This window comes from Somniosus microcephalus, chromosome 6, assembly GCF_052327205.1.
Source record: "Somniosus microcephalus isolate GS21.2 chromosome 6, FLI_Smic_1.0, whole genome shotgun sequence".
In the NCBI taxonomy this organism is placed as follows: Eukaryota; Metazoa; Chordata; class Chondrichthyes; order Squaliformes; family Somniosidae; genus Somniosus; species Somniosus microcephalus.
In genome coordinates, this window is record NC_140992.1 from 8,392,460 (window position 1) to 8,418,077 (window position 25,618).

Sequence of the window (25,618 nt, forward strand, 5' to 3'; positions counted from 1 at the left end):
TGAGGGTAGTGTGTTTGACGTAGTGTATATGGACTTTTGCAAGGCTTTTGATAGGGTTCCACATGGCAGACTGGTCACGGAGTTAAAAGCCAATGGGATCCAGGGCAAAGTGTCAAGTTGGATTCAAAACTGGCTCGGAGACAGGAAGCAGAGGGTAATGGTTGATGGGTGTTTGTGTGACTGGAAGGCTGTTTCCAGTGGGGTTCTGCAGGGCTCAGTACTAGGTCCCTTGCTTTTTGTGGTATATATCAACGATCTAGACTTGAATATAGGGGGTATGATTAAGAAGTTTGCAGATGATACTAAAATTGGCCGTGTGGTTGATACTGAAGAAGGAAGCTGTAGACTGCAGGAAGATATCAATAAATTGGTCAGGTGGGCAGAACAGTGGCAAATGGAATTCAATCCGGAGAAGTGTGAGTTAATGCATTTGGGGAGGAAAGGGAATAAACATTAAATGGTAGGACACTGAGTAGTGTAGAGGAACAAAGGGACCTTGAAGTGCATGTCCACAGATCCCTGAAGGTAGCAGGCCAGGTAGATAAGGTGGTTAAGAAGGCTCTGGGAATGCTTGCCTTTATTAGCCGTGGCATAGAATACAAGAGCAGGGGGGTTATGCTTCAACTGTATAAAACACTAGTTAGGCCTCAGCTAGAGTACTGGGTGCAGTTCTGGTCACCACATTACAGGAAAGATGTGATTGCACTAGAGAGGGTACAGAGGAGATTTACAAGGATGTTGCTGGGAGTAGAGAATCTTAGCTATGAGGAAAGACTAAATAGGCTGCGTCTGTTTTCCTTGGAACAGAGGAAGCTGAGGGGAGACCTTATTGAGGTGTAGAAAATTATGAGGGGCCAAGATAGAGTGGATAGAAAGGACCTATTTCCCTTAGCAGAGGGGTCAAAAACCAGGGGGCACAGATTTAAAGTAATTGGTGGAAGGTTTAGAGGGGATTTGAGGGGAAATGTCTTCACCCAGAGGGTTGTGGGGGTCTGGAACTCACTGCCTGAAAGGGTGGTAGAGGCAGGAACCCTAACCACATTTAAAAAGTACTTGGATGTGCACTTAGGATGCTCTAACCTGCAGGGCTACGGATCAAGAGTTGGGAAGTGGGATTAGGCTGGATAGGTCTTTGTTGGCCGGCGCGGACACGATGGGCCGAAATGTCCTCCTTCCGTGCAGTAACTTTCTATGATTCTATCAAATGAGTTGATGATGTAAAGAAATCATCTAGAACGATTTTATTAAAGTATACAATACACTTTCAGCTACAAAACCATCATTCAGAGTCACATCTTGTCTCCAAATGATATATTTCTCTTATTCAATTCCGGATTCAGTAAGCGAATGGAGAGGTTTACAGATTGTGAGTTATTAGTGCAGCTGGCCTCTGTTCTCTGATGGGAGTCTTCGTTCCCCACACTGAGACTCCGATGGGTTGTTCCTGAAGGATCTGTCGCTACGATCTTTCCGCTTGTTGCTCTGACTGTCGTGAGGCTTCCTCCATCGTTAGCTACCTTCTTGTTTGTTCTCGGAAAGGATGGCGGGGTGGGGTGGGGGCAGAGGGGGGAGAGGGGGGGGCGGGGGTCTGGGATGTCGGTATTTGTGCTCTGTTTCAATTTCCCGCAAACTCAAGCCATGTAACGCTACTCGTAAAAGGAAGGGTTACACAAAACACAGATTTCAGAAGCTCTACAACATGAATTCATTGCTGGGACAGTTTTTTTTTTGTTTCTACGTGAAATATAAGGCTTGCGGTGTTTCCTCGAGACTTGGCGGGTGTTGCAATTCAAAACCATGTACTTTAATGACTGCGTTTTAACATAAAAAAATAAATCAAATCTTCCACTCTCCTCCTTGGACTGTCTAGGACTACTCATTTTCTCCTTCAGTCTGGTGTCCAGACTATTAAACAATGGCTGTCATCATGCCAACCACACAGGAAGTGACACAATCCGGTAGATGACCTTTCATCTCTCTGCACCAACTGCCTACCAGTTGACGTCAGAGGAAGTCAAACACCCCAGAATTCTTTGCTGTATGACAAGGAAAGAAACACACAAGAGGTTTAAGAAATTAGTTCAAAAAGAAAACAAGATGGGAAACGATTACAGTTTGATTTTTGTTTTGTTTTTACAACACACTCTCATTAGATGCAGTAGTTTGTTTCTTTAAAAAAAAAGGAAAACTTACAATGGAAAGGGTATTAAAAGAGGCAGACAGACAGGCTTTTGTCCGCGCTCACACACAGTCCAGTCTTGTGAAGGGGCGGGGGGGAGGGAGGGACGGAGGGAAGCGGGACTGGGGTGGGGTGGGGTGGGGGAAACAAAACAAAAGGTTTTTGTCTATAAATCTTGCAAGATTAGTGCTGAATAAATACAGTCCTGTTCACACTCCAAATGTGCTACTCCATCACACACCGGGCCTCAGTCCAGGTTTTAGTTGTTCTGTTTTAGTAACAAGACACAATCGAGGATGCTTTCTTTACAAAAATTAAAAACAGTCACATGACATCCACAAAGAACTCACTGGGGTTTCCCATCGCCATTCTGAAGGACTGTCTGCTCGCCGTTAGTTCTGGGGGCACCGAAGCTAGGTCACGGACTGGCGGCGCCCCCGGTGGCGCCATCGCAGACTGCGGGGGCATCATCATGAGGGGCGGGGCGTAAAGGGGCGGCAGGCCGGGGGCCCCGTAGGACTGGTGCGTGTGATGGCTGCGGATGCTGGCGGCCATGGAATGGTGGCTCCGGTGGCTGAGGTTGCTGTGGTGACTGTGCTCGCTGGCGGGGGCCGAGCGCTCGCTGCCCGCTCGCTCGCGCCGGGCGCCGCTCCGCGTGGTGTGATCCGACTCGCTGCCGCTGCCCCCGGACTTGGCCTCTCCCGCTTTGGGATCCTTCTCCTTCCCTCCTCTCCTTTCACTCCCGCTGCGATTGGATCCACTGCTTCGGCTTCCTGCGGCAGAGAAAACCCCCCCCCCACCAAAAATAAAATCATTAGAACGGTGGGAGCAAGGAGGTCACCCCCTGATGGCTACACAACAAATGGAGAAAGAACTTGCATTCATATAGCGCCTTTCATGACCTCAGGATGTCCAAATGGGCTGCTGCATCACACACAGGACCTCAGTCCAGTTTTGATGTTTTCTTGACGAAAATTAAAAACAGTCACATGATATCCACCAAGATCTCACTGGGGTGTCCCATCTGTCTGCTCTGGGGGCACCGTGGCCAGATCCCGGACTGGGGGGTGACTTATAGACAATGGGCCAGAAATTTGGGTCCCCACGGGTGAGTACGCGCTGGGTACTCACGCGTAGGCCCAACAAAAGTGTCGGTTTCGTGCATGCACTGCGCATGCGCGGGAAACCGGAACTTCCGTTCCCTTAAAGGAAGGGGTTCACAGGTGGAACGCGTGCGCCGGAGAGGCAGCGCGTACGCCTGGAACTTCTGATTTTTTTGCAGGTTTCTCCGGGAGGGCAAGTCTCCAGGAGCTACACTTTTAAAAAGCAGTCACAAGGCCTGCTTTTAACAAGGTAAGTAGTGAATTAAGTAAAATTAAAATATTTTTTCCACAGGTTTATTATTTTTAAATACTTTAAAGGGTAAGTTTATTTTTAGCCCCGTTAGAAACTGTAATTCATTTTTTCAAAAAATTAAATTATTGTTTAAAATAGTTATTTTATGCAATTTATAGTTATTTTAAAAATGTGATTTAAAAAAAAAAAATTATTTGAAGTTTTAGTTATGTTTTGGGGTGATCTCTATTTCATAGATTTGACAGCTCTTCCTGAAAAATCTACGAATGGAGATTCCCTGCTACGATTGGCTCTCCATGGCCCACGTGGTCCCAGGGGACGCTTCGAACTAACTGCGCCCCTGGGATACTCAAGCACTGCGCGCCGGCAGTTGGAGGAGGCCCAGGATCGGAATCCCACGCGGGCCCACAGCTCAACGGCCGGCGCGCTAGGTAAGTGCAGGTCGGAGGCTTGCACCCGCGGGAAGCCTCCGACCCGAATTTCTGGGCCCATAAATTACTTTTGAAGTGTAGTCACTGTTGTCATTTAGGAAACACGCCAGCAGATTTGCGCATAGCAAGATCCCAACAACAGCAATGAGATAAACGACCAAATAATCCGTTTTTTAATGATGAGGGACAAACGTTGGCCAGCAAACCGGGAGAACTCCCCTGCTCTTCTTCGGAATAGTGCCCTGGGAACTTTTATGTCTCATCCGAAAGACGGCACCTCCGACGCGGCACTGCACTGGGAGTGTCAGCCTGGATTTTGTGGCGAGACTATGAACCCACAACATTCTGACTCAGAGGCGAGGATTCTACCCACTGAGCCACAGCTGACACCCAACATACCGCCATCGGCCAATGTAGCACAAAGTCACACAGATGAGAAGGTAAGAATCTCAGTTGTAGTTCAGCCGTAGTCAGCCCCTTCAACAGAGGGGAGCAAAGGGAAGAAAGTGAAAAAAATCACAAGGGAAGACCCTTCTCTCATTCTTCCAGATTTCCATTAGTATCGAGCCAATGTCCTGGCCTCAAACAAACCCGTTTCAGCTGTTGATCCTGTGTGTTAAGTACTTTCTGATCCCTGTTCTCAATTAGCCCTTCACAACTCTGAACCTATGCTATAGCAAAATACTGCGGATGCTGGAAATCTGAAATAACAACAGAAAACGCTGGAAAAACTCAGCAGGCCAGGCAGCATCGGTGGAGAGAGAAACGGAGTTAATGTTTCAGGTCGAAGACCTTTCGTCAGAACTGGGAAAAAAGTTCTATGAACCTATGCTCTTTGGTATTCGCGATGTAGGTGGTGATGACAAGGCCGCATTAATGGTCTTATTCCATTACTGCTGGGCCACTTCAGAGAGCATTATGATGTAATATGGGGCTAGAACAGGGCTGGGCAATTATTTGGGCTAGAGGGCCACTTAACAACTTTTGGTGAGCTGTTGAGGGCCGCACACATGCAATGAACTGTGTTAACAACAGCTGCCATTCAAATTTGTTACGGCATTTATTGCGTAAAGAACCCTTCATGTCGTTTCCACGCTTAACAAAAATAAGAACACTTATTAACAGGCTAACAAACATGTAACAGGTTTACCCAAAACTTAACGAACCCCCAACTAGGCCCAAATGGCAGAATTACACTGGACCCAGAGGGACACTTGCGATATTCACAAGCGCCTCGGGACGTTTTGCTACGTTATCAGCGCTATATAAATACAAGTTGTTGTTGTAGCTTCAACTGGATACAATAACAACCCAAATACTGCGTGCAGCAACTACAACACGGACTACATGTAACCCCCGAGCAGTCTGACACATCTCCAGTCTCCAGATGATCCACTTTTTAGCTTTTTGTCCTTTGTTGTCGGTCTGCAATAATTCACGGTCCCGCCTGGCCCATGAGGACTGCCTGAATCGGACTATTTTCGCAGAGATGAGGTCCTTGACTTAGCTCCTGAATAACAACAGGACACACTTTTTATGAGAGGCTCAAATTTCCCACGAAGCAGGTCATAAAACACTTGGCCATCATCCACTTACTGCACTGGTTTTTAACCACAGCTCCCAGAAACTTCAACTCGCCTAAATCTCGACGCCCGAGCTCCTGCCCCCCCCGATTTGCGCATGCGTGGAGAATATACCCGATTCAAACTGCCGGATTGAATCAACTGGCAGGCGGGCAGTATTTTGCCCACTCCTGGGTTAGAGTCACCTGGAGGCCAGACTGAGAAGGACATTATTTAACCAGTTGGGTTCTTCCAACAACCCGACAGTTTTCATGGTCACTTTTTTCTGGTGCCAGCCCAGAAATGACCAACTGGTGGGCTTTGAACCCTTAGGGGGAGAAATTCAGTATCGCCCCGTTTGGCGCGCTATTATCGGCTGGGCGCAAAGTTTAGCGCCCGGCGCTAATTATCGCCTCCAACTGCAAACTTGGCCTCTATCGCTCCCTGGAGGTGATTGGAGCGCTAAATCAGGCGCTAACGCCGAGGAGCGAGGCGCTACCTCAGGGCGCTGGCGAAGCTCAGGTGATGTCAGTCAGCAATGGAACACAGACACACTGGCACCGGCCAGTTCTTAAAGGGGAGGGTCAATGTTGCTGTCCAGCCACACCCTGCTCATTGCAACCTTGAATCTCGGCCTGGAGAGACCTGTACATCAATTGTGCTGGACCTGCTTCGTGGGAAATTTGAGCCTCTCATAAAAAGTGCGTCCTGTTGTTATTCAGGAGCTAAGTCAAGGACCTCATCTCTGCGAAATAGTCCGATTCAGGCAGTCCTCGCGGGCCAGGCGGGACCGTGAATTATTGCAGACAGACAACAAAGGACAAGAAGCTAAAAAGTGGATCATCTGGAGACTGGAGATGTGTCAGACTGCCCGGGGTTACATGTTCTCTGGAAAGAGCTCGGCGTTTAGGAACGTCAAAAGTGGAGCTGAGGGCCAAAACTCTTTAGGACAGCGTTAAATGTTTCCAGACGTCTCTCTGCCTCTCAACCTGCGTGTACCAAAAATTTTGCCGACAAGAAAAGGCAGGAAGCGGCCGCCTTTAAATAGCGCTCCCCCAGCCCCTTCCCGACAGCAAAACGCTCCCCTCTACCTGTCGTTGCTAGCGGCAGGCGGTAAGGCAGGGGGCGCCACTCAATATTGAGTCGACCTGAAACATTGACTCTGTTTCCCTCTCCATGGATGTTGCCTGGCCTGCTGAGTTTCTCCAGCACTTTCTGTTGTTATTTGGGACCTTGATGAACCTGCTAAAGTTTGGTGCCCAGAACTGGACACACTGCAGTGTGATGGCCCTCATGGTTGTACTGGCCTCTCACCTTCGCTGGGCTGGCTGCCGGCGCTCCCCCCTCCGTAAGTGAATCCGGCGACGTCGTGGTAGCCCGGTGGGTGTGGGTTGTACGGGTGCTGCGGCGGGTACTGGTACGGGAAGGCAAGGGGCCACGGTGCCGCCCCCGGGTGGGGGAGGGGTGCCAACGTGTCCTGATCCGAGGCGCCGCTCGATCCTTCGTGGTCATTCAGGGTTAGATTAGCCATGTCTGCGGGAGTGAAGGTAATACTGGCTGTTAATTCTGTCAATATCAGTGAAATCGCAGACACCAAGGGGGTGAATTTTAACCCCTCCCTCCAAAAAACGAGCAGGTTGGGGTCGGGTGGGAGGTTAGAGAGTTTAAAAAAATCTGAATCCCGACCCCAACCCGCCCACTTCCGGTTTTAATGGAGGCGGGACCGGGGGGACGAGAAGCCAACCGGCTCCCAGGAGACGAGTCGCTCATTTACATATTATAATGAGTTTGCCGTGCCTCAGATTTAACCAGTGACATGAATCAGTCATTCATGAAAGAAAGACTTATGAAATAATACTGAGCGGCCTGTGGGTGGCGCTGTCCAGGGAGAGTATAAATACTCGGGCACGGGCCCAGCTTGCGCAGGACATTCTTAACAGGAACTAGTGAAGGACACAACCAGACCTCCATGTTGTAAAACAGTCGATTAAAGCTTAGACCAAGTGCTTAGTAGTTTTCTTACGTCAACCACCATTACAAATTTAGCTCTGGCTGGTCGGGTTTCGCAGGCCTCGAGGAACCTACCAGCTAAAGGAAGATGAGGACGGCTGGATCCAGGAGGTAAGTGCCTTTCCACTTATCTGCTGGATCCAGTGTCCCTGCCTTGCCAACCCCCCGCGATCGGACATCCCCGCCGACCCTTTTGAACACCCCCCGCCACCCCCCGAGGCCTCCGTTCTGCCCTCCGAGGCCACCCAAGTGGTCCAATCTCCCCCACCCCCCAAACGAGGCCTCCGATCCCCCTCCGGCCTCCAATCTCCCCCCCACCATTCCCTCCCTCCATCCTCTCTGCGGCCTGGTGCCGCGGGCCTGCCTACCCGACAGCCAGCCTCTCCGCCTGGCTGGCTGCGGGCGGGAATCGCTGCTTCAAAATGCTAATCCGGCCCTGCCGTTAAATTGGGCAGGCCCTGTCGGAAGCCCGTTCTCCCGGATTTTCCCAACCGCACTCCAGCCCCCACACTCCCTACCCGCCTCCAAATTAAAACTCCGGCCCAAATGTCTGGTAATCCCGTGACACACTGTCTTACCGCAGGTCCTGACGCACTGCCTCATGTCTGGTCAAGGGGAGCTGGTGTGTAAAGTCCAAAGTTTGCCGACTTTCACCTCCCCATTCCGCACACTCCCAATCTAATTTACCCTTTTCTCCTGAAGACAACACAGTGTGTGTACCCAGGGCAGTGCACTCAGTGACAGAGCACAGTGTGTGTACCCAGGGCAGCGCACTCAGTGACAGTGCACAGTGTGTGTACCCAGGGCAGCGCACTCAGTGACAGCGCACAGTGTGTGTACCCAGGGCAGCGCACTCAGTGACAGCGCACAGTGTGTGTACCCAGGGCAGCTCACTCAGTGACAGCGCACAGTGTGTGTACCCAGGGCAGCGCACTCAGTGACAGAGCACAGTGTGTGTACCCAGGGCAGCTCAGTCAGTGACAGAGCACAGTGTGTGTACCCAGGGCAGCGCACTCAGTGACAGAGCACAGTGTGTGTACCCAGGACAGCTCAGTCAGTGACAGAGCACAGTGTGTGTACCCAGGGCAGCGCACTCAGTGACAGAGCACAGTGTGTGTACCCAGGGCAGCGCACTCAGTGACAGTGCACAGTGTGTGTACCCAGAGCAGCGCACTCAGTGACAGAGCACAGTGTGTGTACCCAGGGCAGCGCACTCAGTGACAGCGCACAGTGTGTGTACCCAGGGCAGCACACTCAGTGACAGAGCACAGTGTGTGTACCCAGGACAGCTCAGTCAGTGACAGAGCACAGTGTACCCAGGGCAGCGCACTCAGTGACAGTGCACAGTGTGTGTACCCAGGGCAGCTCACTCAGTGACAGAGCACAGTGTGTGTACTCAGGGCAGCTCACTCAGTGACAGAGCACAGTGTGTGTACCCAGGGCAGCGCACTCAGTGACAGTGCACAGTGTGTGTACCCAGGGCAGCTCACTCAGTGACAGTGCACAGTGTGTGTACCCAGGGCAGCGCACTCAGTGACAGAGCACAGTGTGTGTACCCAGGGCAGCTCAATCAGTGACAGAGCACAGTGTGTGTACCCAGGGCAGCGCACTCAGTGACAGAGCACAGTGTGTGTACCCAGAGCAGCGCACTCAGTGACAGAGCACAGTGTGTGTACCCAGAGCAGCTCAGTCAGTGACAGTGCACAGTGTGTGTACCCAGGGCAGCGCACTCAGTGACAGAGCACAGTGTGTGTACCCAGGGCAGCGCACTCAGTGACAGAGCACAGTGTGTGTACCCAGAGCAGCGCACTCAGTGACAGAGCACAGTGTGTGTACCCAGAGCAGCTCAGTCAGTGACAGTGCACAGTGTGTGTACCCAGAGCAGCTCACTCAGTGTGTACCGCATTGCCCTGTGTACCAGTTAGCTCAGTGACGGGTCTGGGGTACTGCAGGGGGAGGATGAGGCACCGCAGGTTTGAGAAGCCGCCACGCCCCAAGACAGAATTAGCGACTCACTGCCACAGAGGTCCCCGAAGATGTAGTAGCACTGTTCCGAGAAAGTGATTTTGTTGACTGTGTGTCGGATGTAACCGGCTTTGAGGAGATTGCTAGCGTATTTTCGGGCTTCGCGCCTGTCTGGAAAACCTTCGACGTGATTGTAAAGCCAGTCAACGACGTCAGAACCTGGGGAAACAACATAGAGACATAGAATGATACAGCACCATTCGGCCCATCGTGCCTGTGCCGGCTCTTTGAAAGAGCTCTCCAATTAGTCCCACTCCCCCTGCTCTTTCCCCACAGCCCTGCAAATTACTTTTCAAGTATATATCTAATTCCCTTTTGAAAGTTATTATTGAATCGGCTTCCATCGCCTTTCAGGCAGCGCATTCCAGATCACAACTTGCTGTTAATGAATTAATTTACAAGTTAATTAAAAAGGAAACTGATTCAAGTGTACCGTTGAATGGGACACAACATAGTCCGGAGAGAACACAAAGCACCGTATAACACAAAGGGGCTTTTTAAAAACTATAATGTTAATTTCAGATTGTTCCTCCCTCCCCCCCACAAAGGCACTGACACTTTTCTGGGGTACAGTTCCACTGGCACCAGTGGCCCTACTCAAGCTTTGAAGCCTCACATACATAGGAACAGGAGGAGGCCATTCAGCCCCAAGACCCTGTTCTGCCATTCAATGAGATCATGACTCATCTGTATCTTAACTCCATCCACCCGCCTTGGTTCTGTAATCATTAACACCCTTGCCTAACAAAAATCTATCGATCTCAGTTTTGAAATTTTCAATTGGTCCCCCCCCCCAGCCTGAACAGCTTTTCGGGGGAGAGAGTTCCAGATTTCCACTGCCCTTTGTGTGAAGAAGTGCTTCCTGACATCACCCCTGAACGGCCTGGCTCTAATTCTAAGGTTCTGCCCCCTTGTTCTGGACTCCCCCCACCAGAGGAAAGAGTTTCTCTCTCTCGACCCCATCAACTCCTTTAATCATCTTAAACACCTCGATTAGATCACCCCTTAATCTTCTACACTCGAGGGAATACAAGCCCAGTCTGTGCAACCTGTCCCTATAACTTAGCCCTGGTGTCATTCCAGTACTATTTGTTGGGGGCACAGCGATGGGGTGGGGGCACGGTGATTGGGGTGGGGGCACGGTGATTGGGGTGGGGGCACGGTGATTGGGGTGAGGGCACGGTGATTGGGGTGGGGGCACGGTGATTGGGGTGAGGGCACGGTGATTGGGGTGGGGGCACGGTGATTGGGGTGGGGGCACGGTGATTGGGGTGGGGGCACGGTGATTGGGGTGGGGGCACGGTGATTGGGGTGGCGGCACGGTGATTGGGGTGGGGGCACGGTGATTGGGGTGGGGGCACGGTGATTGGGGTGGGGGCACAGCGATGGGGTGGGGGCACAGCGATGGGGTGGGGGCACAGCGATTGGGGTGGGGGCACAGCGACTGGGGTGGGGGCACAGCGACTGGGGTGGGGGCACAGCGACTGGGGTGGGGGCACAGCGACTGGGGTGGGGGCACAGCGACTGGGTTGGGGCACAGCGATTGGGGTGGGGGCACAGCGATTGGGGTGGGGGCACAGCGATTGGGGTGGGGGCACAGCGACTGGGGTGGGGGCACAGTGACTGGGGTGGGGGCACAGTGACTGGGGTGGGGGCACAGTGACTGGGGTGGGGGCACAGTGACTGGGGTGGGGGCACAGTGACTGGGGTGGGGGCACAGTGACTGGGGTGGGGGCACAGTGACTGGGGTGGGGGCACAGTGACTGGGGTGGGGGCACAGTGATTGGGGTGGGGGCACAGCGATTGGGGTGGGGGCACAGCGATTGGGGTGGGGGCACAGCGATTGGGGTGGGGGCACAGTGATTGAGGTGGGGGCACAGTGATTGGGGTGGGGGCACAGTGACTGGGGTGGGGGCACAGTGACTGGGGTGGGGGCACAGTGATTGAGGTGGGGGCACAGTGATTGGGGTGGGGGCACAGTGATTGGGGTGGGGGCACAGTGATTGAGGTGGGGGCACAGTGACTGGGGTGGGGGCACAGTGACTGGGGTGGGGGCACAGTGACTGGGGTGGGGGCACAGTGACTGGGGTGGGGGCACAGTGATTGGGGTGGGGGCACAGTGACTGGGGTGGGGGCACAGTGATTGAGGTGGGGGCACAGTGATTGAGGTGGGGGCACAGTGACTGGGGTGGGGGCACAGTGACTGGGGTGGGGGCACAGTGACTGGGGTGGGGGCACAGTGACTGGGGTGGGGGCACAGTGATTGGGGTGGGGGCACAGTGACTGGGGTGGGGGCACAGTGATTGAGGTGGGGGCACAGTGATTGGGGTGGGGGCACAGTGACTGGGGTGGGGGCACAGTGACTGGGGTGGGGGCACAGTGACTGGGGTGGGGGCACAGTGACTGGGGTGGGGGCACAGTGACTGGGGTGGGGGCACAGTGATTGAGGTGGGGGCACAGTGATTGGGGTGGGGGCACAGTGATTGGGGTGGTGATGGGAGGGACCTACAGGCTTTTCCAAAAGGATGAGCTAAGATGGGCCTATCTCCCTCTTCCGTATTTATCTTGTTGTGTTTGTACCGCTATCCACAACTACATTAAAATAATAAAGCAGCAGAGACTGAGAGTAACCTCAAGTGATCTTTACTGGGTAACTGGAACTTCGGCACTGACTGTACAAATCGATACGCGTCTGTTATATACGCTCGCAACTAAGGATGTTCCTCCGCAAAACAAAGTAGTCCCTTCAATGTTGTATACATTACACTTCCTCCCCCTTTAGTTTAATAGTATATTAACGCAAAATTTCTATAATTAACATACAGAGCCTGTCTTTACAGTAACCTTTTTGTTTTCTTAAAAGTAACAAAATTCAAATTCCAACATAATATTTTATTTTGTCAACAGCCCTTTTACAAGTCAAGTCTCTGGGGAGGCCTCCTCTGCCTCTCTGGGTAATGTCTCTCCAGACTCTTTTGCTTTGGGGAATGAAACTGTACAGGTACAGGTCCATCAGGTGAGCTATCAGCACAGGTAGAGCTCTCAGCTGTGGATGAGGCTGGTGCTGATGCTGATGAATCAGGAGTGTCTGTTTCCATGTCAGGTGAGTCTGGGCGAGGTATAGGGGTGTGTTCCACCTGAACATCCAGAATTTGGTCCACATGACGTCTCAAAACATTCTCTCCCACATCCACTGTATACATCAGTGGTCCCTCTCTTGTGGATATTGTCCCTGGTTGCCACTTTTCCATCCGGAAATCACGAGCAAGAACTGACTGTCCCACACTGAAGCTTCTTGTTGGCTTAGCATTCAAATGTTTGAACTGTTTGTTCTCTACACCACGACGTACATTCGGTTTAAGAAGGTCCATGTGAGATCTCAGGTTCCTGTTCAGAAACATCATCGCTGGAGTCTGATTAGTGGCTGCGTGTACTGCGTTCCGATAAGCAAAGAGGAAATTGTCTATCTTGTGTTGCAGTGGTAGATTCTCACTGTACATTGCTTTGATGGCCTTCTTGAAAGTCTGTACGAATCTTTCTGCCAAGCCATTTGTAGCTGGATGGTACAGGGCAGATGTGTAGTGCTTGATTCCATTTTTCTTCATGAAACCTTAGAATTCGTCAGAGACAAATTGTTGTCCATTGTCTGTGCAGATTTGTTCTGGTAGGCCATTTCTAGCAAACATGGTCCTCAGAACTGAAATGGTCTTTTCAGATGTGGTTAATTTCATTTTAATGACCTCGGGCCATTTGGAATGTGCATCGACTGCAATCAAGAACATGGAGTCCATGAACGGTCCAGCAAAGTCGATGTGCACACGTTGCCATGGTGATGAGGGCCATTCCCATGGATGGAGAGGGGCTTGTGGTGGTGCGTTCTGGACCTTTTGACATCCTGAGCAGCTCTTTGTCAGGTCCTCGATCTGTTTGTCAATTCCCGGCCACCACACGTAACCACGGGCAAGGCTTTTCATCTTTACCGTACCTAAGTGGCCTTCATGCAGTTCATCTAGCACTCGGTTACGAAGCTTGGGAGGAATCACAACTCGTGAGCCGCACATCAGTGTTCCCCGACACGCTGATAACTGCTCCCTCCTAGCTGAGAATGCTGGAAACAATGAGTCACCATGCGCTGGCCATCCCTTCACAGTGATGTCATAAACTTTTGACAATGTAGGGTCATTGCGTGTTTCTCTTTCAATGAGGGAGTTTGTCACTGGTAGCTGCTCAACTATTGTTGTGTGAAATACCTCTGCTGAGTCAACTGTTGTAGTTCTCTCTGAAGTCGGCAGTGGTAAACGTGACAAACCATCGCCGTTACCATGTTGCTTGGTCCCCTTGTATTCAATGTCATACAGGTGAGCAAATGTAAGAAGTCACACAACACCAGGTTATAGTCCAACAGCTTTATTTGAAATCACAAGCTTTCGGAGCGCTGCTCCTTCGTCAGGTGAAGTGGAGAAATGCATAAAGACACAGCTTATATAGTCAGAGAATCATGTCAGATGTTTACAGGTAATGTTTCCAACTGCCATTTATCACACCTCGGCAGAGAGATAACAGGTGAGCCACTAGGAACAGTGGCCATTGTTGCAGCCGTTGTGCCGTCATCACTGAAACGCCCTTCCTTGGGTTGAAGATTGAAATGAGAGGCTGGTGGTCAGTTAACAGTGTAAACTGTTGACCATACAAGTAGTGGTGGAATTTCTTGACTCCCCACACAAGGCTGAGGGCCTCTCGGTCAATCTGTGCATAATTGCGTTCAGCTGTAGTCAATGATCTTGAGGCAAAGGCTATTGGTCTTTCTGAGCTGTCTGGGAACTTATGTGACAACACGGCACCAATGCCATGGGGTGAAGCATCACATGCCAGTCGAATAGGTAAGGATGGGTCAAAGTGAGCTAGCACCTCTTCTGAAGTAATGAGTCTTTTACTCTCTTGAAAAGCTTGTTCACAGCTGTCACTCCACTTCCATTGTGACCCTGTCTGTAGCAGTGCATTTAGTGGATGTAACACTGTGGATAGGTTGGGCAAGAACTTGTGATAGTAGTTCACCAGTCCAAGATATGATCTCAACTGAGACACATTTTCAGGTGTTGGTGCATTAATCACAGCTTCAATCTTGTCTGGAGACTTGTGTAAACCGTCCTTGTCAATCACATGTCCACAGTATGAGATTTCCTTTTTGAAAAACTCACACTTGTCTCGGTTCGCTCGGAGCCCATACTCCCATAACCTGATGAGCACCTGTTCAAGGTTGGAAAGGTGGTCGTTGTCATTCTTGCCAGTAATGATGATGTCATCAAGATAACACTGAGTACCTGAGATCCCCTGCAGGACTTGGTCCATTGCCCTTTGCCAGATTGCAGGAGCTGATGCTATTCCGAATACCAGCCGATTGTACTGGTAAAGGCCTTTGTGCGTATTTATTGTCAGGTACTTCTTTGATGCATCACCAATTTCCATTTGGAGATAGGCCTGGGCCAAGTCAATCTTTGTGAAGCATTCCCCTCTTGACAGGGAAGCAAAGATGTCCTCAATGCGAGGCAATGGGTACTGTACTGTGTGGAGGACTGGGTTAACAGTCACTTTAAAGTCTCCACAGATGCGCACTTTTCTTGGCTTTCCTGGTTTTGTGCTGGAGGTTTTCTTCATCACTGGAACTATAGGTGTGGCCCATTCACTCCAATCCACCTTGGACAGGACCCCGAACTGCTCCAAGTTCTCCAGCTCTGCTTCTACTGAAGGGCGAATTGCATAAGGCACTGGTCTGGCCTTGTGGAACTTTGGATTTGCGTTCTTCTCAATCTTAATTTTTGCTTTCATGCCCTTAAGTGTTCCTATTCCCTTCTTGAACACTTCCTGAGAGTCAGAGAGTATTTGTGACAGTCTCTCAGGAGTGGCATTGCTGTCCTCCTTTGCTGACACAAACAGTGCTTGGATGGTGTGCCAATCCAACTGTATTTTCCTGAGCCATTTGCGTCCCAGCAATGGTGGTCCTCCATTTTCCACTACATAGAGGTTCAATTGCAGTATTTTTTTTTCTTCGTATGTCACTGTCACTTTTATTTTACCTTTGGGGCACACTCTTTGTCCCGTGTATGTCTTTAACAGTACTTTAGTTGGCCTTAGCGGTATGTGTGAAAACAGTCGTTTGTAGTCATGTACAGAGATCACTGTTAAAGCTGAGCCTGTGTCCAACTCCATTTTCAGCCTAACTCCTGCCACTTCTGGAGTAACCCATATTATTCTGTGGTCCCCTGTCTCTTTCACACTGTGTAGTTTTAGACAAGCCAGATCCTCTTCCTGAGTCTGTATCACTTTTTTCTTTATCTGAACTGTCTCCAGTCACGTAGTGTACCTTCTTGTATCTATCTTTGAAAGGTTTCTTGTTTTCAGTCACTTGATGTACCTTTTTGTTACTCTGTATTGTATCACTTTTCGGCTTCTTATTTGCTTTGCAGACCCTTTCAATGTGCCCTCGTCTGCCACATTGTCTGCAGTCTTTGTCTTTAAACCAACAGTCATTGTGGTCATGTGACATTTTGCCACAGCGATAGCACTTCTTTTCTTGTTTCAGTGACATTTTATTAGTTGAATATTCCAGGGATTTTTGTTGAATTTCTAAAGCGCCACGTGCTGCTGCTTCCATTGATATTGCAATACTCAGAGCCTTCTCCAATGTGAGGTCTTTTTCAGACAGGAGCTTCTTTTGTGTGCTTTCACTTTGCATGCCACACACAAATCTGTCCCTCAATGCGTCTGATAAGCCCACTCCAAATTGGCAATGTTCTGATAATTTGCGCAACTTTGCCAAATATTCAGAAATGCTTTCATTTTTGCTCTGGTTCCGTTTATGGAATTTATTAATCTTTCAGCTATGAGCAGTGGTTTGGGGCTTAAATGGTCTTGGAGTGTGTCCACTATTTGTTTGAATGTTTTGTTTGCTGGCTTTTCAGGGGTTAATAAACTACGTAGCAGCCCATATGTCTTTGCGCCCATAACACTCAGCAAAACAGTGGCTTTCTTTTCTACCTCCACTCCGTTAGCCTCACAGTACAACTCCACTCTTTCAATGTAAGTTGCCCAGTCTTCAATGCTGCTATCAAATGCTGCAATCGTGCCAATCATCGCCATTTTTTTTTTCCAAACCCGTTTTTCTTTCTTTACTAGTTAGCTAGCATCATGCAAGTCCTGTGCACTTTTCACTTGACTTACGTATCCCCTGCCTAGCTTAGCAAGCGTGCTCCGTTTTCTCTACCTTCTCGCTCCTTTCTTCCAAATTTTGGTGTCCTCTGGATGCGATGCCAGAATAGGAAGACGTAGGTTCATAATTCTTGTCGCCAATTTGTTGTTTGTACCGCTATACACAACTACATAAAATAATAAAGCAGCAGAGACTGAGAGTAACTTCAAGTGATCTTTACTGGGTAACTGGAACTTCGGCACTGACTGTACAAATCGATACGCGTCTGTTATATACGCTCGCAACTAAGGATGTACATCCACAATACAAAGTAGTCCCTTCAATGTTGTATACATTACATATCTCTTGATCATCAAGGGCACGGTTTGCAGAACTGGCCCTAACCCAGCGAGCAGGCTCGCTCCCTGGGTGGGTCCTACATACCTATGAAAGCATTGGGGATCGTTATTTTAAGCCACATGCGGTCGCGGACCTCCAGGCCCGATTCCGGTGACGCCATGGCCTTGACGATGGTGACTATGTCACTGTGGATCGATAAATGAAAATCGTCGAACCCTGGGAAGAAAAGAACACAAATAGATCTCGCTTCAAACAGGCAAAGATGCAGAGCAGTGCAGTGGAGTCCGGGGGTGGGGGTGGGGAGAACAGGCCATCCTCAAGTGGACTAATTTATTCCGTTTATAGTAAGAATTATTCATTTCAGCACACCATGGCACTCTTAAGGATTTTAATTTGGGGCTCACTTGAACTGACACTGTTTAACTTCACTAACCCTAACAGTATTGGGCTCATAGCTGAGAGGAACTTGATACAATTCTAACTGTTGCCAGCTTTTTATTCCAGATTTATTCAATTAACTGAATTTAAATTCAGTTGATTTGACCTCAGGTCTCTGGATCATTGGTCTTACTATGGAGGGCAGTTTTAGCGGTGGAGATGTGGTGTGGGAGCTTATTTGAGGTCCAAGGAGATGGTGAAGCCAAGAATGTTGCTAAATGAAGAATGAACAGCCTTGTAATGAAATCTGTTTGTCCTGATCCTGTATTCGTTTTGCACTCATGTATATTACCCTCCCCCACTGTGTATAGTTTCACTTCCTCTTTCCCGACTAACCTCGGAGGTTCCAGGTCTTGGCTCTTGGCTCCGCCCCTGACTTCTCTTACATAAACATCCCAGGATCTGTATGACTCATTCCTGTGAACCAGTCGGCGTGTTGAGATGTTAGCTCTGATCTTAGTGATTAAAAGCCAACTTGTTTAAGTCTATAACTTCTAGTTTTGTGGTTATTGAAGGCCCATCAAGCCTAAAGGTAATAAACCCCAGATCACTTGAATCCATTGCGACAAGCAACATTCTTGGCCTGACCATCTCCTTGGACCTCAAATAAGCTCCCACATCTCCACCACTAAAGCTGCCTCTAAGAAGTTGGGGCTCATCTTTGCTGCCTCTTTCTTTTTTTGTTTCCTCTCAACAACTTGTAACACTTTTTAAAACTCAAAACCATCAGTATGTGGGGAGGCTCTGTTAACACCTGTCACGCTCCTGGACAAGATGCAGGAACTATATTGCTAACAGACAAACAGAAGAACATAGGAACACAGGAGGAGGCCATTCAGCCCCTCGAGCCTGTTCCACCATTCAATGAGATCATGGTTGATCTGTATCTTAACTCCACCTACTCGCCTTGGTTCCATAACCCTTAATATCATAGAGTCATAACGGCACAGAAGGAGGCCATTCGGCCCATCGAGTCCGTGCCGGCTCTCTGTAGAGCAATCCAGTCAGTCCCATTCCCCCGCTCTATCCCCATAGCCCTGCAAGTTTATTTCCCTCAAGTGCCTATCCAGTCTCCCCTTGAAAACATTGAGTGTCTCCGCTTCCACCACTTCCGTCGGCAGCGAGTTCCAGGTCCTCACCACTCGCTGCGTAAAAATGTTTTTCCTCACATCCCCCCTGTATCTCTTGCCCAAAACCTTAAATCCTTGCCGAACAAAAACCTATCAATCTCAGTTTTGGAATTTTCAATAGACCCCCAGCCTCAACAGCTTTTTGGAGGAGAAAATTCCAGATTTCCACTTCCCTTCCCTGTCTCATTTCTCACTGTCAACCTCTCTGCCTCTATTGTGGCATTTGTCTCTCTTATTTGATCAATACAGGTATGGTCAGCGCTTCTGTCCACTTCCCATTCTTTTTTCCTTGATGCAAATACCCTGTATTTCCCACCCCCCCCCTTTCCTTTTTTTTCTCTCTCCCACACGGCAGCTGTCTCCCATCCTGCCAGTACACTTCACACCTAATCTTGCCGTCTTTTGTCTTCACTGTCCTATTACCATCTCGTCTGGTTTTGAATACCTCTTAATGTCTCTTTTACTTCTTTTGTTCTATCGCAGCCCTGCCTTCGATCTTTATTATTTCCTTTCCAGTTTGAAAAAGGGTTAGACTCGAAACGTCGACTCTAATTTCTCTCCACGGATGTTGCCTGGCCTGCTGAGTTTTTCCAGCATTTTCTGTTGTTATTTCGGATTTCCAGCATCTGCAGTATTTTGCTATCGTCCCTGTTATCTTCTCTGTGTTGAAATCAAGACTTGTTGCCCCATCTCCAGCTCTAACGCTTCCATGCCCAGGACCTCAAACCTGTGGAACTCATCACCTTCCTCGGTCTTCCCTTCCTTCCACAATTTTTAGGCTGAAGTTTGGGGCCAACTGATCCCGGCTTCATCATTTACCTCACCTTCCATTTAACTCTGGTCAATCTCAGTGGTGCCCAGCACTATTCTCCTTGACCCTTAGAAACATAGAAACACAAACCATTCGGCCCCTCGAGCCTGCTCTGCCATTTAATGAGATCATGGCCTGATCATCCAAATTCAGTACCCTGTCCCTGCTTTCTCCCCATACCCCTTGATCCCTTTAGTCTTAAGAAATATATCCAACTCCTTCTTGAATATATTTAATGAACTGGCCTCCACCGCCTTCTGTGGTAGAGAATTCCACAGGTTCACCACTCTCTGGGTGAAGAAATTTCACCTCATTTCTGTCCTAAATGGCTTACCCGTTATCTTTAGACTGTGACCCCTGGTTCTGGACTCCCCGACCATCAGGAACATCCTTCCTGCATCTAGTCTGTCTAGTCCTGTCAGAATTTTATAAGTTTCAGCTTCACCTTCAATCAAAAATATCGCGCCTGTTGCACCGAACTTTGAAACAATCTATTCTCTTACTTTGCGCTGTGGTGTGGTGTGCTTTCCCTATCCAAGGTGCAAAGTATCAGTTGAATGGTGAGATGTTACCGGGTAGAATTCTCTTTGTATTTCTGGTGTTACAACCACTGCACCATTCTGGACACACACACACAACACACAACACAACACACACAACACACACACACAACACAGGTGAAACAAGGTAGAAATGGCACAATAAAGACACAAACGGAGAGAAAAGCAGCTCGGTGATTGGGAAGCCATGCGGTGCAACGCCAGGCGTAGCCAATGGTCACGTGCGGGTGGAACTTACGTTCGGTTTCTGGGATGGAGCTGGTGATGGAGGAGCTGGTGGAAGTAATGGTGCTCATGGAGGGGCTCATACCATAAGGCTGATAAACTCCTGTCATGGCCGCTGTGTGCGACACCCAGGCCGCTGGGTCGATGGGACGAATGGGCTCACCTGAGGGAGGGGAAGAAACAAGGAGGCATTAATGCTAACCCGTGGCAGCCTCTTTATGGGATCTGGAGTCTTACTAGGATTTTAAATGGTTACGGGTGAATCATTTAGTGCATGTGTGTGTGTGTGAGTATGTGTGTGTGCATGCGTATACAGCTGCAAATGTGTGTGTGCGCATGTGTGAGTGTACGAATGTGTGTATGAGCGTATGCAATGTGTGTGTGTGAGCCTATGCATGTGCGTATGTGTACGTGTGTGCGCGTATGTGTGTGCATGTATGTGTTCGTGTATGTGTGCGCATGTTTGTGTGTGCATGTATGTGTGTGCATGTGTGTACATGTATGTGTGTGTGTGCCTATATATGTGTACATGCGATTGTGTGTGTGTGCGGGCGTGTATGTGCGTGTGTATATGTATGCATGCGAGTGTCTATGTGTATGAATCTGTGTGCGAGTGATTCATCATCCTCACCCAATGAATTCACATCGATTAACCACCTTAATATTGGGAAATGAAGCTGTTAACTTCTACTACTGAGCCAGGCTTGGTTTTTGCTGGTCATTAAGGTGACGCACAAACCTGAAGCTGCTCTTAGCAAAAGTTACCAGGAAGAGGACTCGATGGATTGAAGGTAGCTAAGACGGTGGACGGTGACAGTGAGGGAAAGAGCTGCAGGACTCCCCAAAACCATACCGACTGCAGCACCGGGGAGGCCCGAACAGACTAGAATCTGACGGAGGACAAGACTCCAACTGACACCTCGGACTGTGGTGAATGAATTGAAGAAAAAGTTGTGCCACGTCACTCAACCTGCAGACTAACGTGATACACACGGCAGGGTCAGGTTACACAGTGCACTGTAACCCAGGCACTCTCTTTTCTCCTGTTAAGTAGTGGAACCTTGATTATTCACATTCCCCGTTACCCACCGGCCCCAGCATCTGCCATCTCAATTATCCCCAAGGACTTTCAGGGGAGGCGGGGCTTAGTTTTGCATACACCAGCTAAATTGCAAGTAAGCCTTTTCAATTGATGTTTCTCTGGGTACTCAACTCCACAGGATCAACAGCTGTTACCACATAGAATCCTACAGTACAGAAGGAGACCTCGGTTTAACATCTCATCTGAAAGAATGCAGCTCCGACAGTGCGGCGCTCCCTCAGTACTGCCCCTCCGACAGTGCAGTGCTCCCTCAGTACTGCCCCTCCGACAGTGCAGTGCTCCCTCAGTACTGCCCCTCCGACAGTGCAGCGCTCCCTCAGTACTGACCCTCTGACAGTGCAGCGCTCCCTCAGTACTGCCCCTCCGACAGTGCAGTGCTCCCTCAGTACTGCCCCTCCGACGGTGCAGTGCTCCCTCAGTACTGCCCCTCCGACAGTGCAGCGCTCCCTCAGTACTGACCCTCTGACAGTGCAGCGCTCCCTCAGTACTGCCCCTCCGACAGTGCAGTGCTCCCTCAGTACTGCCCCTCCGACGGTGCAGTGCTCCCTCAGTACTGCCCCTCCGACAGTGCGGCGCTCCCTCAGTACTGCCCCTCCGACAGTGCAGCGCTCCCTCAGTACTGCCCCTCCAACGGTGCAGTGCTCCCTCAGTACTGCCCCTCCGACAGTGCGGCGCTCCCTCAGTACTGCACTGGGATTGTCGGCCTGGATGTTTTGCTCAAGTCTCATTATGGCTGACAATCACAGCTCTATCGTATTAGCATCCCAGAAAATTGTTGGAACAGAGTTCGGCATCTGATCCAGTGACCCAAGAAAGTACCGCCCACTTCGCAATGCCCAGAACAAAGTCATCAGCTCATCATTTGTATTCGGCACTTCAACGGGTCAGAAGAATGAACTAGTAACGGCCTGAGGAGAGGCCAACCACTCAAGACGAGTTTGGAGAAAGAGGCAGAGACAGAATTTGTCACAGGCAGATAACCGAGATCCAAAGGGAATAACACGCACAGGATTTCACCAGGGACAACAAGGACACTGGCTTAAACATCCACTCCCTCCACCACCGGCGCGCCGTGGCTGCAGTGTGTACCATCTACAAGATGCACTGCAGCAACTCGCCAAGGCTTCTTCGACAGCACCTCACAAACCCACGACCTCTACCAAAGGACAAGGGCAGCAGGTGCCTGGGAACACCACCACCTCCAAGTTCCCCTCCGAGTTATACACCATCTTGACTTGGAAATATATCGTCCGATCCTTCATCGTCGCTGGGTCAAAATCTTGGAACTCCCTCCCTAACAGCGCTGTGGGAGCACCCTCACCACACGGACTGCAGCGGTTCAAGGTGGCGGCTCACCACCACCTTCTCAAAGGTCAATGAGGGATGGGCAATAAATGCGGGCCTTTCCAGCGACGTCCACATCCCAAGAATGAATAAATAAATAAAAACAGTGCTTATATCTTACAGTACACTGTATAACGTCACGCTGTCGTTATATCAAGTTCACCGGCAGGTAATTTGCATGCAGCATGTGATGTGGTCCACACTAATGTGCCACAGTCTGAGGGGTCAGTTACTTAGGTCTTATCCTCTTCAGATCTCTTGGGGACACCCTTCTTGTCACCACAGTTGGTATTTTTGGAGGTCCTGCTGCTCTTTCCCTCACTGTTACCCCATCCGTCCACCTGTCCTTAGCTTTACCAGCACAGTGCCGAACACTTGCTAACTTCTCCAAGGGTGGGGCCAATGTACAATTTCAGGATTGCACTTCACATTCGATGACCACCGTTCCAGGGGTCCTCCACTGGGCCACCTCAGAGAGGGCATGAGGGGGAAAGGGCAGGGGGGGGGGGGGGGAGAAGAGGGTTCAAGGTAGAGGTACCGTCTAATAATGCACAAAAGGTGATTTGTACTCCTCACGTCTCCAGTCCCACATCTTCGCCGAGTCTCCTGTCCCACATCTTCATTGAGTCACCTGCCCCACACCTTCACCGAGTGTCCTGTTCCACCTTCACTGAGTTACCTGACCCACACCTTCACTGAGTCTCCTGTCCCACACCTTCACCCAGTCTCCAGTCCCACCTTCACCGAGTCTCCTGTCCCACCTTCACCGAGTCTCCAGTCCCACACCTTCACCGAGTCTCCTGTCCCACCTTTACCGAGTCTCCTGTCCCACCTTCACCGAGTCTCCAGTCCCACCTTCACCGAGTCTCTGTCCCACCTTCACCGAGTCTCCTGTCCCACCTTCACCGAGTCTCCTGTCCCACCTTCACCGAGTCTCCAGTCCCACCTTCACCGAGTCTCCAGTCCCACACCTTCACCGAGTCTCTGTCCCACCTTCACCGAGTCTCCTGTCCCACCTTCACCGAGTCTCCTGTCCCACCTTCACCGAGTCTCCTGTCCCACCTTCACCGAGTCTCCAGTCCCACCTTCACCGAGTCTCCTGTCCCACCTTCACCGAGTCTCCTGTCCGACCTTCACCGAGTCTCCTGTCCCACACCTTCACTGAGTCTCTGTCCCACCTTCACCGAGTCACCTGTCCCACCTTCACCGAGTCTCCTGTCCCACCTTCACCGAGTCTCCTGTCCCACCTTCACCGAGTCTCCTGTCCCACCTTCACTGAGTCACCTGTCCCACACCTTCACCCAGTCTCCTGTCCCACCTTCACCGAGTCTCCTGTCCCACCTTCACCGAGTCTCCTGTCCCACCTTCACCGAGTCTCCTGTCCCACCTTCACCGAGTCTCCAGTCCCACCTTCACCGAGTCTCCAGTCCCACACCTTCACCGAGTCTCCTGTCCCACCTTCACCGAGTCTCCTGTCCCACCTTCACCGAGTCTCCTGTCCCACACCTTCACCGAGTCTCCAGTCCCACACCTTCACCGAGTCTCCTGTCCCACCTTCACCGAGTCTCCTGTCCCACACCTTCACCGAGTCTCCTGTCCCACCTTCACCGAGTCTCCAGTCCCACCTTTACCGAGTCTCCTGCCCCACCTTCACCGAGTCTCCAGTCCCACACCTTCACCGAGTCTCCAGTCCCACACCTTCACCGAGTCTCCTGTCCCACCTTCACCGAGTCTCCAGTCCCACCTTCACCGAGTCTCCTGTCCCACACCTTCACCGAGTCTCCTGTCCCACCTTCACCGAGTCTCCAGTCCCACCTTCACCGAGTCTCCAGTCCCACCTTCACCGAGTCTCCAGTCCCACCTTCACCGAGTCTCCTGTCCCACACCTTCACCGAGTCTCCTGTCCCACCTTCACCGAGTCTCCTGTCCCACCTTCACCGAGTCTCCTGTCCCACCTTCACCGAGTCTCCTGCCCCACCTTCACCGAGTCTCCTGTCCCACCTTCACCGAGTCTCCAGTCCCACCTTCACCGAGTCTCCTGTCCCACCTTCACCGAGTCTCCTGTCCCACCTTCACCGAGTCTCCTGTCCCACCTTCACCGAGTCACCAGTCCCACCTTCACCGAGTCTCCTGTCCCACCTTCACCGAGTCTCCTGTCCCACACCTTCACCGAGTCTCCTGTCCCACACCTTCACCGAGTCTCCTGTCCCACCTTCACCGAGTCTCCTGTCCCACACCTTCACCGAGTCTCCTGTCCCACCTTCACCGAGTCTCCTGTCCCACACCTTCACCGAGTCTCCTGTCCCACCTTCACCGAGTCTCCTGTCCGACCTTCACCGAGTCTCCTGTCCCACACCTTCACCGAGTCTCCTGTCCCACCTTCACCGAGTCTCCTGTCCCACCTTCACCGAGTCTCCAGTCCCACACCTTCACCGAGTCTCCAGTCCCACACCTTCACCGAGTCTCCTGTCCCACCTTCACCGAGTCTCCTGTCCCACCTTCACCGAGTCTCCTGTCCCACCTTCACCGAGTCTCCTGTCCCACCTTCACCGAGTCTCCTGCCCCACCTTTACCGAGTCTCCTGTCCCACCTTCACCGAGTCTCCTGTCCCACCTTCACCGAGTCTCCTGTCCCACCTTCACCGAGTCTCCTGTCCCACCTTCACCGAGTCTCCTGTCCCACCTTCACCGAGTCTCCTGTCCCACCTTCACCGAGTCTCCTGTCCCACCTTCACCGAGTCTCCAGTCCCACACCTTCACCGAGTCTCCTGTCCCACCTTCACCGAGTCTCCTGTCCCACCTTCACCGAGTCTCCTGTCCCACCTTCACCGAGTCTCCTGTCCCACCTTCACCGAGTCTCCTGTCCCACACCTTCACTACTGCAAGAGACACGGGGAGGG

The 25,618-nt window shown here is 50.8% G+C and overlaps 1 protein-coding gene across 1 annotated transcript in view; it reads right to left on the minus strand.

The window, feature by feature from the left end:
• Positions 1 to 1,226: 1,226 nt before the first annotated feature.
• Positions 1,227 to 25,618, minus strand: part of dvl3b (dishevelled segment polarity protein 3b) — a 187,358-nt gene continuing 162,966 nt past the window's right edge. Inside the window, exons 11-16 of the mRNA XM_085989689.1 lie at positions 20,287 to 20,436; positions 17,194 to 17,325; positions 9,555 to 9,722; positions 6,843 to 7,061; positions 2,530 to 2,952; positions 1,227 to 2,036 (exon numbers count right to left, since the gene is read on the minus strand). Coding sequence (XP_085845815.1) covers positions 2,005 to 2,036; positions 2,530 to 2,952; positions 6,843 to 7,061; positions 9,555 to 9,722; positions 17,194 to 17,325; positions 20,287 to 20,436 — 1,124 coding nt within the window. The 3' untranslated portion in view covers positions 1,227 to 2,004. The remainder of the gene's footprint in view (positions 2,037 to 2,529; positions 2,953 to 6,842; positions 7,062 to 9,554; positions 9,723 to 17,193; positions 17,326 to 20,286; positions 20,437 to 25,618) is intronic.